Below are 15,481 nucleotides of genomic sequence, written 5' to 3' on the forward strand. Positions count from 1 at the left end.
TTTAGAGGAGGGGAAAAAAAACCCTACCAAAAAAACCCCCGTGCAAAAGTACAGACTGAGCTAAATTTACTGGCACTTCTTCTGCTGGCAGAACTGTGCTGGGGACAGCCTAAGAAAGGGCTTCCTCGTGGCATTTTGGCTTTTTTCCTGGTTTTCAGCAGAAGCAGGAAGTGCACAGGCAAGTAGAAACAGATAAAAGTTGGAAAATGTTCATTTAACTTTTGAACAAACCTCCACCGGGGGATGGAGGAGGGAGCAAAGTTTTGAATTCATGTCACCACTGCGGAGTCCACCTTCAGCATGTCCCATGACCAATCTCCAAACCATGAACTTTGAGAAAACCAGTTGGCTGCACACATGCTCATCTTCACACTAATCCCTGGTAATCTTCACTGAGGGCCATGATCCCACATCAACAGCGTTACAGTAATCTATAACCATTGGATTATTTCATACGTGCTGGTTTCTCCACCAATGTGTACATTTTAACGTTGACAGTACAAGGTATATTCTGTGCTCTCTCTTGAACTTAGCAGGTTTTGACAGATTTATGGAAGGACAGATGGCCATTACGGGCTGAAGGCTGACAAGAGGCAGTTCAGAGCATTGTTAACACACTTGCACAAACTCTCAGCAGTGCAGCGCTGTGCAGAATGTAATTCAGACTATAGCTTTTTTATTGCTGCCTATTTTCTTTTGTCAAAAGAGCCTGCTGTGCACAGCAACAAATGGCTGCCATTACCCAGAATGTAATGGGTGTCAGACAAATCACGTAACACAAACAATCAAGAGTATGTAGGTCATATTTCAACAGAGCACAACCTTAGCAATATTTATGATTACTGCATTGAAATGTGCTCTATAATAAACAAGTACCTCTACATCACTCACACTTATGTACTTCTGCACAGCAAATCTGTTAGAAGTGGTACATACTCTGCAATCATTCCCCTTAAACAGTCTTTTTTCTTTTTAAAGTAAAAGCCAAGTATTTTTTCATGACATGCTATAAAACCATTTTCTTTGTAGGGACTTTTCTTTAATTGAATGGCTTCGGTAAATGGTACGTTTGCACTTTGCCTTGCTCTGTCTATATACTAAGAACTCACTCAGTGATCTTCGGTTTCAAAATAGCGTACATCAATTTGCCAGCACTGCTGCCGAAGCAGCACCACACTCCCCATGTCTGTGCAACAAGAGGTGTTTGCATGTGTGCCGTCTCTGCCACCTTGGCTGAGCGACTTCTTTCAAGAGAGAGTGAAACTACTTTTGATACATTCCAGAACTCCACTAAAAAAAACCCAAACCCTTAGTAACTCATTTAGCTCAGCTAGATTGATAAGCAGAAATTAGGGGAGTGCCTTTGCATAAAATGTGACATCTTGACTTTTTAGGACTGATTTGCAATGCTGTTTTACATAGACACAGATCTTCCTAAAACTCTACCGTTACCGTTTGCATTTAAATGTTTGATGACATTTGCTGTGCTTTGAGGGGGCTGAGAATTAGTGCCTTTTGGGGAACGCAGCTCTGGAACCTTTCTACATGTACACTGGGCTTTTGAGAGGCATTGAAAATGAATTCTTTTATACCTTTTAAGTTTAAAAATGGATTGTCAAGGGAAACATTATTTAAGGCCACTTAAAACACTGAACACAAGATAAGAGCTCAATTCAGTAAAAGAATCAGAAGAGCTTTTGTGTGGCACAAGATTGCAGAAGCCAGGAAAATATAATAAAATTAAATAGCCATCATATAATAAACAACTACAGGCTTGTTGAGTATTCAGTTTAATCCTGTTGTCAGTGCTGCAGAGAATAAACACAGACGCCTGAAAATATCAAATAATTTACTAGATTGTATTCCCTCTGGACAACTCTCTGCATCTCACATCTCATTTTATCAGAAATCATTCTGAGGTCAAACAAGTTCTTACATCACAGATTTTAAGTATTAGTTCTGACAACTAAGAGGTAACCCAGATCTAGAGGTGGGCAAATAGCAGGGTATAAGTATCCTCAAGGATGCTCATGAATTCCAAATCATTATTCAAGCTGATCGTGTTCATACAGCCTTTTCTGTCATCTTTTTGGAGGAATCAAATTTTGAACCCAAGAAAGACCGGTGAGGAGTTTTACACTTAGGTAAATTACCGGGATCTATGTGCAAATGAGAGACTTTCTACCAAGTTAGTTGTAGATAAGAGGGTGGAAATAACCTTCCAGTTACTGACTGAGCCTTAAGCGTGTAAACTCACTTCATGCGCTTACATGATGGCTTTGGCTATTTAGGAGTGAAGGTTTAAAAAGACACCGAGAGAACAGAGCGTGCTGAATTTCAAACATTTAGGAGCCATGCCATCTTATTTCTGGCATGTAGAAGTTCAGCAGAAAGTCTAAGACAATCACTGAAGCGCCCTCAATCACCAAGAGAAACAGCCACCTACAGAGGGTGAGTTATCTTCCTAGTGCCTGTGCCTGCAGGTGCCCCCTCAGCCTGACTGGTAAGGAAGAGGAAAGAGGCCTTCCAGTGACACAGAAGCATCCCATGTTCCTGGAAGACATTAGAGACACCCAAGCCCATGGCCTCTTAGCAAGGTGCTGGTAATGCTGCTAGCTGTGGAAACAAAGGCAGAAGGACCTCTTGCTAGCCTTTTACACAGAATGAGACTCTCCTTACACAGAAATTTCATCCACTACGTTATCATCACCTAGGACTCCCTCCATATCATGATGTTCTGGTCCATTTTTCCTAGAATAGCACTAGAAATCAGCTGCAGGAGTTGGGATTTTAGATAGCAATGGACTTATCCCTCTATCACAGGCCACTTACTTAAAGTGCATGGCAAAGTGTTGTGTGGCTTGGAAACACTTCCAAATAAATATTTGTTCCTTGTAATTTGACAAATCAATGTTTTGACAGTTTTAGGGAGGACACAGTTACGATCACAACTACTAACAAATCCGTTGTAAAGCAAGATACAGCATCGGCAAGTGAATGATTTCAGTTTGACTTTAGATACATGAATCCAAAATGTGAGTGTGACGAAGATTGATGGCTCATGTGGGAAATGCTTTTATTTATTTATTTATTTTCCTGCTCTATAGTTAATTCATCAGTGAGGGAACCAATGTTGTTTTCAGCAGAGAGATCAAGGGAGCTGCTATTTATATTAAAATACTTTGTGCTTCGATAGTGCGAGCAGCACTGCTAATGGTCTTTTCAATTCAGCAGTGAGATCAAGGCAACTCCTATTTAAATTATAATAAATAGTGCTTGTACAGTGCAAGCTGCCCTATATAAGGACAATGAGCAATGTGGTTATCTGGATATAATTTGGAGTTGCCAGGGTCTCACTAAAGAACTCCAAGGTATTATTAATCACTATTGCCACTATTTTTTTCCCACTTTTTTTTTTTTTTAACTGAAGCGGGTTCCGATTCTGCCATGATTTACTCACATATGCTGTAAGTTCTTCAGTACTCCAGGTTGTTTCTGTTATGTACCTGCCTGCTTCCAGCACAAACAAACTCACGACACAAGACACTACTACAATACAAATGAGTTAAAAAGACATGCACAATCAGTCATGTTGTTATAGATTTATATATATATATGAAAATAAAAATAAAATCTACGTGTATGTGAAGGCCGAGATTAATACAGCCGCCAAGTGATGAAATACAATCCCCTGAAACCTCCCCACCAGGCACTGTGAAGACCAGAGCAAGTACAACATAAAGTCCGAGATCCACCATCATGTACGCTGCTTGGTAACAGTGCCCCAACTCCCTGGCCACACATGCTTCACCAACTCTTATTCTTCCTGATTATTATCAGTTTATTTTCTAGCTAGAACTAGACTCTACTTACTTTCAGAAGGAAAAATATCATGATTTCATAGTAGAAGGTTCATGTCCACATATTTGTCCAGTTGTGCTGTTTCACAGCTTCTGATGCATTTTTTAATGCACTAGTTCTCCTGGTTATATTGCCTAAGACAACTACAGAGTTGTTTTGTGTCCTCTGTGCACAGCTGATGGAGTGGAATAAATTTGGTAATACCAAGGCCATTCCTGTTGCCATTATGGAGGCAACACTAGAGGACCATCCAGGGGTCAGACTGACTACCCGTTTCTGTCTAGTCAGCTAATGGGAAGAGCAGGCTGCTGACTTTCTGGCTGGGATAAAACACTGTTCCCTTCAGTGATTTCAACGGCTGCTTGTACCACTCTGCTGTAGTCACCTCATCTACCCCTTTCTGTTGGCAGCACTAAGCACTGACTTACCAGTGTGCTTACAAATGGGCACCCTCATACAGATCTGCTCTCCAGTAACGATAAAAGAGGCTTCTCCGTGCTGCAGGCCTGCTGGCACTGAACAGGATTATCCTGCTGCACAGACTGAATTTTGCCGTGTTTGTTCTGGTTTTTCAAGCAGGTGCATTGGAAGGTGCATCCTTTTGTCATGAGAAGAATTATAAAGATTGCAGGTTTTCAGGGTGTGTCAGAGAAAAGGGTGCGTGTTTTAATGCTGAACTAATGAAGAAGTTTCTGAAAAAAGTGAAATGATGGTTGTAGGGAGGTGAAAGTCCAAAGTACACACACTTGAGCATGCCCTTGTGTAAAGCTGCCACTGGGTTTAGGGGCGGCAAGCTGATTTATGGTACTGGAAGACATACTTTGCAATGCCCCCCAAAACACTAGAGATCACATAATTTACAATCCGCTGTTACCCCGAGAGAAACACATGCCAAGTACATCTCTTGTTTTTCAGTATTACACAATGGAGAAAGAAAACAGTCTTGGCAATAGCTCAGGTGGAGCTCAACGTGTGCTCTTGTGCTCAGTTCTGGACACTTCAGGAAAACAGAGGCAAAACAGAGTTCAGAGGAAAGCAATAAACCAGATCTGAGTCTGAAGGAATTGACTTTAGCGGAAAGAAGAGCAGACAAATTAAATGAGTGCAATGGGTGATGCATGAACTAAACCAACACTTGATAAAAAAATCTACAAATCTTTAAAAGGCACAACCACCGGGGATCTGGACGGAGGAGGAGGAGGATAAAGGGAGGTTGTGTGAAGTGTGCTAACAGAAGAAATAAAGAGAAAGCAAGAATATAAAACGAACACCAATTTTAAAAATTACCTCTAAGCTATGGAATAGTTTTTCAGTGGTAGAGGAGAAAGCTGTTATTTGTGACATATTAATCTAGAATTGACAAAGCACTGAAACATGCAGTCACGTACAGCCCTAGACCGGCCTGGAGACAGACTAGATGACATAACTTTTCCATCTGTAACATCTATTACACTGTGCTGTGGGGTTTGTCTTTGAAAGATGGTGCTCAGCAGTACACAAATCTGTGGGGAAATGGGGAAGTATAACAGATAAATGGTTTCATTCATATTTTCCCAGAAATTATGCTTTCTTGTGTAGGTTTGGAGCCATATTTTCAAACACATTCCTTCTCAGGTAACTGGATAAAAAGTCAATGCTAAACTGCACTGAAGTTAACCTGCTGGAGACCTCTGTGAGACCTTGGTGCACATGTGGTATATTAAAATGAACAAACACACACACAAGCCATGCTTAAAGGAAGAACCAGCACTCCCCATTTCTCACCTGCAGTTCCAGAGAGTTCCACACTTAAGGTTTGTTCAATAGTCTTGTTCTCAAATGGGGAACCCTTGGGATCACTGGAAGACAGGGCACATTTATAAAAACAAGCTGAAATGGAGTTGCTGTAGCCAAAATCTATTGAACCCCCCTCCCTTTTATAAATGTTTGCACTTTTTAGTACTTACTTTGGTGACTCGGGCGTCAAAGGAAGTGATAAACTTGTTGGTTTGGCTAAAGGGGAAAAGAAAACAATTACAGAATATTTAAACACTGCATAACATATACTAAAAACATTTTTTATTTTGGTGCTGGAACCCCATGTTAGCCAGTTAGGGCTGAGCTCTGATAGTTCAATAGCCATTGCAGTGTATCTTCAATAGATAAATAAGGAGACTCATCCTGATTCCTTATTACTGGTACCAAAAGGGCACCTAAATTTCAACAATGATTTACATCAATTACTGTACCTCTGAAATACAGTATACAACCCAAATGCCAAGAACCTTTCAGAAAACTGGTACATGTTCAAAATCAATGGAGAACTCTACAGGATTCTCTGTGAAAATGTTATTTCTCTTAGAGTTAATTTAGACTACAGTTCACGTTTTATTTGGAAACAGAAGCAGCAGAGTAACTACAAAGTAACAGAACGTTATGAATATTCAGTTAATTTTACTTCTACAATATACAATTTTATATGTAGCACTGAGAATAGGTTGTTTCTACGAGGCCACAGTCCAACCAGTTATAGTCCAAATTTCTGCAAATTATCCTGTAAACTATGACAAGCCATGGACAAAGTCACAGATGGTAAAAATGGAGTTGAAATTCTCAGCACCACAATCCCAACATACACAAAAAACAAAGCTCTAGCTATAAAACTACAAGTCTTTGTAGCTTTTATTCACGCAAACTTGCTTTTTCCCAAAGCAAGCCAAGAACTAGGATACTGTAATACAACTAAGGTTCTTTTAATTGCCAGTAAAATGTTTAAAAATTAAAAATAATATTACTTGCAAATTTTACTTTTCAGAAGTTAGATTGATGTTTAAACGCAGAGAGCATTGTACCAAGAACAACAGCAGGGGATCTCTTCTGCAGATTAATTACTTAAGACAAAATGTTCCCCTTGAACACTCCTGCACTGCAGATCTTTTGTCCAGAGTGTCACTACTGCATATTTCGTATTCACTCCAGGCTTGGAGCTCCCATCAACATTAAAGGATTTTATATGCAAATTGATTACTTTTATAAGCTCTAGAGCATTACCGAAGTAATATTACTTTTTAAAAAAAATTAACTCAATTCTCAAGAGCTGCATATTGTTTCGCCTCCTCTCCATATGAAAGTTAGAATTGGAAGCTCAGGTGTTCACCTCGGGTTCACCTTCCTCAGAAGTCACCGTCGGAGTGAGGAGATGCACCTCAAAGGGTTATTTGTCTGATCCAGCACTGCCGCTGATTTGCGCATAAACCAGGTGCGGTGAGACCGAAGGTAACCTGACATATCTTTGTGTGTATTATACATATATCTAGGTATACTGTTTGCCAGTGGCTACCTAGAGGTAAAACTGGCTTTAAAAGACCCTGGACCTTACAGTAAGGCTCTGGAATAAAATTTTATGCAGAGGCTTCCACTTTTTTTTTTTTTTTTTTAAGGATAAAAATCTATATGCTCTTAACCAATTTAGGCTTTCTAAGGAAGCTGAATGTGTAAGAGCTATTTAAGCCTCTAAAAAGTCTCATTCTAGCTCTCATTAGTCCCACAGAATAGTCCCACATAAGAATGTATATATAAAATTCTGAAGCACTGAGGCACACTGCAAATCTGCCAGACATGGGCACAGAACCAAGGTGCTATCTCACACCCGTACGTATTCATTTTAGGCAGATATCACTGAGCTCTCCCACTGAGAAATTCGCATACCAAAACACCCATCAGTTTTCTTATTGCTAGGCAAGGGCTTGACCAAACAGTATTCCTGCGAAGGATTTTGTCTCACATACAGCTATTGGAAGTGTAAATATTTAGCCAAGACACTATGATTTTCCATGGTGCCTGTTTATTAGAGTTTTAAGGTCTACTGTGGTGTGTTTTTTTCTTATTAAAAAGGGTTCACATGAAGTTGCTTGTCCCTGTAAATTGAAAACATTCAGGTTCAAAAGAACCAAGTTTCCTCACAGGCAAATTTCAGTGCAAAACCACAGATGATCTTTGGCATGAATGGGTTTATGGACAGTCCCATGGGTTTGCAATATGTTTGCAACAGTAACCCTAAAGGAAAATACCATTTGACTAATCCTTTGTGAGCTCTCCTTAACTTTGAAAGAAAGTATTAGATCCTGATTATTTTTTAAAACAGATGGAGCCAATTTTCTTGTACTTCTTATTAAATGTATGAACAAATGTCTGCAGGTCTGCAAATATCAGTTAAATCTGCAAGGTTGATTCTGCATGAATTGACTGTCCAAGCTGAAAGCATTATATTCCTGTATTTGTATTATATGCAAATCCATTGATATTGAAGTCATATATTGGTGTATGAGGCAAATTTGATGAAAAAACATTTCAGAAGTCTGTAAATTAAACTGCAGGAATTAAAGAAGAGAGTAATTTCTCCCTGCCTGAAATTTCAACTGCAACACCACTGAAGTCACAGTCATCTGCTAAACACTGGTAAGTTAGCTTTACGTCCCTTTGGACTTTCCTAACCTCTCCTTCTGTGCCCTGCTTTTTTGCACAGAATCTACACAATTGCCTCAGCTGGCGGCAAAATGCAGCTCTGATCCGAATAGGAAGATTTTATAATCTGTATTTATGTGTGTGCAAATGAACCTAAGTCTGTATAGAACAAGCATGTGCATACAGCATGTATACATGATATACCTTATCATGTATCACCTTAACACCCAACAGTGTTAATAAAGCCCCCTGTAACTTCTGGCAGGTCTACATATCAGTACCATTGCAGTAAGAGACCCAAGTTTTACAAGCGCACATTCAATCTGGATTTTTTTTGTGAAGCAGGCTGCTGAAGCCATCCAGCCATCCAGAAAGAGTGGCAGCTGACATCCAAGAAGCTCTAGGGGCAGCCGGATTTCTTTCTTACAAGAGACATTGTTCAGAGACTCTGAGACCATAATGGGGAAAACTATACTTAGGATGTCAGAATGTATAGCAGCAAGAAGGGTATTTAGCGGTGGGAAGGGAAGATTATTTTTGTTAAATTTGCTTATACTTCCTAGTGAAGAGTGAAAAATTAGATCTGATGGGGGCTGAAAATGCAGGGAAGGGGGAGTGGAAAAGAAAAAAACCCCACATATACAGTTTACAGTTGTTGCTTCAAAAATACCAGAACACCACATTTAGGGTCACATCCTGATCTCTGTTGCAGCCAGATAACTTCCATTGACTTAAGCAGAGCCATCCAGGATACGCACTATGTGTGACTGAGATAGGCACCTGGCCTGCTAGATGCCAGGCCAATGTACATACATAGATGTATTTTAAAGTAACAGGAACTTTGAAAAAAGCTCCCTTTGGGCTCATAAGCTTTTACAGCTTTCCTTTATGTTGGAAAAACAGGCAGGGGAAGAGAGGGACAGAAAGTGAGGGGGGGGGGCTTTAAGCTCTTGCATTTCTGTCACAGAAGGTACTTGTAATATAGACCAGTTCTTTATGCATTGGGGGATACTAAAAGTCAACACAAGTGTTTAGTTTTGGCCATAAAGAATCTAAAAAGAGAGAGAAAGATCAGGATGGCAGCTAAACTTTCAACTATCTACAAAACAAAATTACAAACCAGCATCCCAGCTTTAACAGGAATGACACATTTATTGCTTTCTCTGTAGCAGTGAGAGCACTATTTATTGTCTCTTAAGGACTATGTGGCAGGTTAACAATGCCTTCAGTTTTACGCTAGCAAAAAAGAAAGAAGCTCACTAATGAACTGGCCTGCCCAGCTTATTTAAGGGAATAATGATTTCTTAGTGGTACAGTACTCTGTGAGTAAGTATCTCCAGCTAGCTTGGTATATTAACATGTGGAATTTGTTAAACATTTTTTTCCCCGAGATTCTTTTTCTGAGGCTTGGGGCAACAGAGACAGGATTAAATTTTTTAAAAAGCTAAATCTAGCTAACTAATTCTAACTTCATTATTCTCCCTACACAGAAAAGATGCTGGATTTACAACAGTAATCCACAGAACAGACGAGGTATCAAGGTATCACAGCTGCAGTATTTCAGCTTCCCTGTGTTACTGCTGGTACCAAAGCTGTGTTCTGCGGTCGCACACCTACCTTGCAGATGATTTGTCTGAGACTGCAGATGGAGCTTCCTTTTGGAGGTGCATTTCTCTTTGCTGCTGTTCCTGTTCTCTGCTGGTTTGGTCTGAGGAGGGTCATCATTTGTAGTCAGATACTTGAGAAGTTCAGAGCAGGGACGTCTTTGAGGCTTTTGCTGTTGACAAATGCTCTTCGCTTTATTGCTCCATGAATTCTCAGCCTTAAAATCAGGGTGTAATAAAATAAAATAAAATAAAATAAAACAAAATAAAGCTAAAATTAGTGAGCTGAACCTTATCAGAATGGATACAGGTTTTCTGAAGAGATGAGATTTTCAATGAAGTGTTCAGTCTAAGTGTACTAGATCTATGAGCTGTGAATAATTGTTTGCAGAACAAGGAAAGAAAATTACATTTAAAATTCCTAAATTACATTTATGCAGCTTTTTATTTCATTTCTCCTACATTTCAATGTTCTCACTCAGCAACATGTAACTAACAAGACCCTACAGCGCCTTTACTGTGAACAGAAATATAAGCTGGTTTAAACCTTAATTTGCTGCTGATTGCTTGAGCCCAGTATTCACAACTCTCTTAAGTACCCCTAAACGCTCCGTTTTCAGTTACAGTGAACGGCAAGACAAACATTGTTTAATACTGTCTGCTAACAGAATTATGCCAGAGCCCCCATTCTATCCAATTAATGGCTAATATACAACTTTTGCCAAGAACCCAGTGTCATTTTTCTTAGCTCAGACAGCTGGTAAAATGACAGTCCTGCATCCTGGAGTCACTCACAAACAACACCAGCCCATCAGCAAATTTTATTGGACCCCCTACTACTCTGTGTATCAATAAAGTAAGCGAGAGCAACAGACGGTGGGACTGCAACTGAACTCTGCCAAGAAAAAAGCACAAATTAAATATTCAGAGCATAAAGGAGCTCAGGTGATTTTCTGAACTCAGTCTATAATCTGTTTTTTAAAAAAAAAAAGTTGCAAGATAGCAGGCAGATTAACACAACACATACAGATCCACTGCTTGCTTGGTTGCTGAAACCATAAAAGATCTTGTTACAATTTTTCTTTTTTTACTTATTACAAAGATGAAGTTTGTACCTTAACAACCACAGGGCTTGTTCTGATCCTGTGATTAGTGTTTGCATGGTTCTGTGTGCTGAGACCACTGCATTCATTGTAATTCAGCTGAGTGTTGGCTGGAGCCAGCAAGAGCTTCTTAAGCTACAAACATACCAGGGGAAGGGAGGTGGAAGGAAAAGAGTAAAGTTATGCATCTTTATGGATTAAAATGACTTATCTACATTTTTGCATAGTTACATAAAGTTAGCTACATCAATTTCAGCAAGAAAAGTACAATAAAACAGAAAGAAGAGGTCGATACTCCCCAGAGCAAACAGATTTCATTTTCTTCTGGCTTGGCAGTGTATTCTGTTCCCTTTACTGCAGTATACTGCAGGACAAGCAGAAATGACAGGGGTCTTGGATTTCTGAATCCATGGGACATGAAATTTGTGGCGATCTGTTTGACAGAAGAGGCCTCTGAACTAAACAGAGCTGTTAAAGTTAACAGACTAATGGATACAGTGTCAAGATGCGGGTATCTGGCTCTGCTCCTGTTGAAGCCAGTGATAAGGGGCTTTCAGCAGAAACAGAATCACATCTTAGAATGGTTTTACTGAGAAAAATGCATAAAAGGTTTCACCCACATCCTCACCCAAGGTTCAGTCTTGTCCTAATTAGCACGAAGATGGTGCTTACTGGTCAATGTTAAAGGCACAAAATTAGCCTCATATCCCACCACACTCAATGGGCCTTTCTTATAATCACCAAAAGTGACAGATATCTAAATATACTTACAAAAAGAGCCCTGAGAAATGAAATATGAATTTAAAACCATTACCCTGACTTATTTGTATGGAACGATAAGCAAAAGTGTCATCCACTAGCACAAGAATCTCAAGAACAATCTCTTCAACACACTTTTTAATAAATCGGCTTATTAGTCATCCTATTGGTTGCGTTTTTCCCCCCCACTTAATTTTCAGTTCTTTACTTAGTTTTCCTTTCTAGTCTAAATGAAAAGTCCAGACCTTACTGTGACTACATCATACCCATGCAGCGGGTAGCCAGAGGCACATCCAATTCCTGTTAAACAGTAGGAAGGGTTCTTACTAGAGACGGCTCTTCTGCCTCCTGAGTTGGAGGGGTGCCGTCGGGCACTGGGGAAGGGCTAGCGGCATTTTCGTTGGTCACATCTCCATCTGTCAGCGCATCAAATGAAGGCAATCCATCCTCATCCACAGGGATGCTGTCCAGTGTTTCAGTGAGAACGGCTAGCAAGTTTGCCTCACTCTCTTCATCTATCTTCTGTGGGAGGGGACAAAGCAAAAAGTGGAACCAGGTAAGAAGAGAAAAGGAACAAAATGATGCCTCTGTATGCGAAAAAGCAGTCCAAACATAGTTACAGCAGCCCTTGAAACAGTAACCTGCAAGAGAATCTCAGATGTACCCAAGTGCAATAAAACAATCCATGATTCTCTGCAGTGAAATCTCTGTGCACTTGCAGCGTATTGCTCTAGTTTACTTTTCTTCCACATTTTTTTTTAATCAAGTGTTAACAACGATAAGTAATCACATAGGAATTGTATTACAGGATGTGCCTAAGATGCTGACACCTAATGAGGGTGTCAGACCAGGCTGTCTCTTTCTTTCCCTTTTCAACACTGAACACCACCTAATTGACCTGACAAAACTACAAGACTCAGAGAATAAGACAGCTAATCAGAAGAGCAATACGAATCACCAGTGAAATCTGGAAAACCTTGCTCACCTACGCAGCCCGCTGTAAGCAAGGAAGGGTTTCCCTCCCATATTTCTGGAAAACCTTGCTCCAAACCCAAATGAACAACTCCTCATTCCTGAGCATTTTGGCGTAAGACTAGCCATCAGGACTCACACTGTAAATGGCAGGCTCTTTGGGTTTCTTTTAAATAAATGTATTAGGTAGATTGCCTTTGAAGTTGTCCTTTCGAGCTATGTCGTTTGAGTGCTCAACACGACTATTGTATACGCATTTATCTAATTCAAACCGCAATTATAAAAAGTAGATTAATTCCTAATCAGATGTGGCTGTAATGTTAATTTATATTAGATATCTTATTTCAGCAACAAGACTTCTTTTTGTCAAATTGAGTAAATTTAAATGCCTTACGATTTTTTAATGAAATATAGTCCCTACTGTATATTAAGGTACAGATTTTTTTGGAGTACTGAGAGTTCTGAGGAATAGAATTATGTAAAAATCATTATATTTATTTTTCAGAAAGATTGGAAATTGATCTTGACAGATCAATTATCTAGGATTCCTAGGCTGATCCTAGTGCTATTAAAGTAAATGAAAAGCCCTTCACTGATTCTAGGGATATCAAATTGGAGTTTTTCCACCAGCTTCACAGTGGCTCATCACGCTGCAGGCTCACACTGTGAAGAGATATCAGCTAAGTTCAAACCTCACAATTTAGAAGGGAACCAGCAAGGAATACACCAGTAAGACAAACAAACAAACAAAAAAGAAGTTTAAAGAGTCAACAACAAAACACTGCCAGTTACACCTCACAAAAAAACCCCCACAAAACACCATAAAACCAAGCGAATCTGGGCATCCCCTTAGCATGACTTTTTTCAGTAATAACTTTTACCTACCAGAATTCGAACAGAGATGCTCATAAACCACACAGATAATTGCTCCTGCCAGGCCTCTCTGCCAAATCACACCTCACAGCTTCTTACAGAAAAACTGTCTGCGAGCTAGGAAGCTACAGCAGAGCGTAAACTGTTCTGGTGCTTACAGCATCATCCCCAAGAAACAAACACTCAGGCAAAGCTAATGCTAAGGAGAAGCATTTACTTAAAAGGCCAAAAGGGGCTTAGCCACTGAGAAAACAAGTCTAAGTTCTGGTACCTGGTGATTTCCACCACACCAAGCAGACACGCGCACAGTGCCATGATAACTCAGTGTGCAGAGGAGAGAAATAAGCAGAGGGGAGCCACATCATGAATAAAACCATGCTCCAAATCCAGCTTTTCACAGCCAGTTATTGAGAGGAAAACAGGAAAATTACAGGTCACTTGTAGAAAAGTACAAAAAAGCATTATTGGGCAAAAAAAAAAGCACTTTGCAATGTAACAAAGCACGAACTTTTTTTTCAAATGGCATTTCAAGCCCCTTGTGGGTGTTAGGATAAATAGTGGCGAGAGCTAGCCCTCAGCCCCAGGGTGGTCATGGTGGAGTCTGGCTGCCTGACCCCCAGCCACATACCAGGAACTCTTCCAGCAGGTCTAGCTGGTAGGGTGCACCACTGAGCCTTGCAGCTTACAAAGCTGACAAGAAAGCTGGAAGTGTTAGTATTTCTAATGGGGAATGCCTTCTTTAATAATAGCATGCCAGAAGAAACCCTGATATTTGCTGTTAGCTGCTCAGCTCTTGTGCTTTAAACAGACATTCAAGTGCGCTGACATTCAGGAAGAGAAAGTTGAGTGGACACCGGTCCTCATCACAGCAATTTCAATTAGTTTTGTACAAGTTTCAACATTCAAACACCCCAGAGAAAGCAGAGGATGTGACAAAGAGGACTCTGTTAAACAATTAATGTCACTTTCCATTATTGCTTCAGTCCCAATTTACAGAGCAAATAAATCAAAGTCACCACAGATGAAGCACACTAGCTGGCTAACACATGTCTATTCACAAACGACATGGCAGCAGGAACACATTAGTCAAGAAAATGACATTGCTAGATAACCTTTTAAAGGTTTAACTATGCTATTGCTCATAATTGTCCTAAATTACTGTTTATAAAGAAACACAATTATTAGATACAGCAGAAATGGTGCTGAGGGGAGATGTGGAGGGAGGGATGGTCGGGTACATCAACGTCGCAGCAATAATCACTGAAGCAGCAGCTTTCTGCTTTGCTATTGCAACCTGAGTCTTGGTGTTGACAGCACTGGGGAGAAGCAACACCATGGCCAAATGCAGAGTTTCACGGTTTCAGCACTGTCACCGCAGAAGTTCACATTTCAGACTAGCATCCAACCTGCTCATTGCACAGGCTCGGTGAATCAGGAGGAGCTAAGCACCTTCAGTCTCCGCCGAGGTCAGAAGGATGCGCCATGTGCTCTCCGCAACTCAATCTACTGTGTCCCTAACTTCCAAGCAGGTCACATTGAAAGGGTTTGCTTCCATCTAAAGGTGTGGAGATCCTAAGTATTTAGACCACCTAAATGAACTACAGTGTGTAAGAAAAAGGGATAGAGGATAGTCTCAAACGTAAAGCCATACAGGAAATACATGCAATTATTAAACACTTACAAAAACAATTCGTAATGACTGCATCTTGCTTACTAACAGGTCTTCTTAATGCAGAAGCAGTTACGCGTCACTTCCTGGCCACACTGAATGAACTTCTTAACATCCTTGTTTTTTAGTTTAACATCAAGACATCAGGGCCAGAGGGCTTTTTTTGACGCCTGTACATTTTCAACCAGCTGAAGGAG

General features: G+C 40.1%; 1 protein-coding gene across 4 annotated transcripts in view; it reads right to left on the bottom strand.

Moving 5' to 3' along the window:
* Positions 1 to 15,481, bottom strand: part of PPARGC1A (PPARG coactivator 1 alpha) — a 372,908-nt gene that overhangs the window by 20,171 nt on the left and 337,256 nt on the right. For all 4 annotated transcript variants that reach the window (XM_056356905.1, XM_056356922.1, XM_056356914.1 and 1 more), the window contains 5 exons: positions 12,098 to 12,292; positions 11,024 to 11,146; positions 9,922 to 10,126; positions 5,808 to 5,853; positions 5,626 to 5,699 (listed from right to left, as the gene is read on the bottom strand). In XM_056356905.1, the coding sequence (XP_056212880.1) occupies positions 5,626 to 5,699; positions 5,808 to 5,853; positions 9,922 to 10,126; positions 11,024 to 11,146; positions 12,098 to 12,292 (643 nt within the window). The remainder of the gene's footprint in view (positions 1 to 5,625; positions 5,700 to 5,807; positions 5,854 to 9,921; positions 10,127 to 11,023; positions 11,147 to 12,097; positions 12,293 to 15,481) is intronic.

The sequence above is a fragment of the Falco biarmicus genome, chromosome 1 (assembly GCF_023638135.1).
Source record: "Falco biarmicus isolate bFalBia1 chromosome 1, bFalBia1.pri, whole genome shotgun sequence".
Taxonomy (NCBI): Eukaryota; Metazoa; Chordata; class Aves; order Falconiformes; family Falconidae; genus Falco; species Falco biarmicus.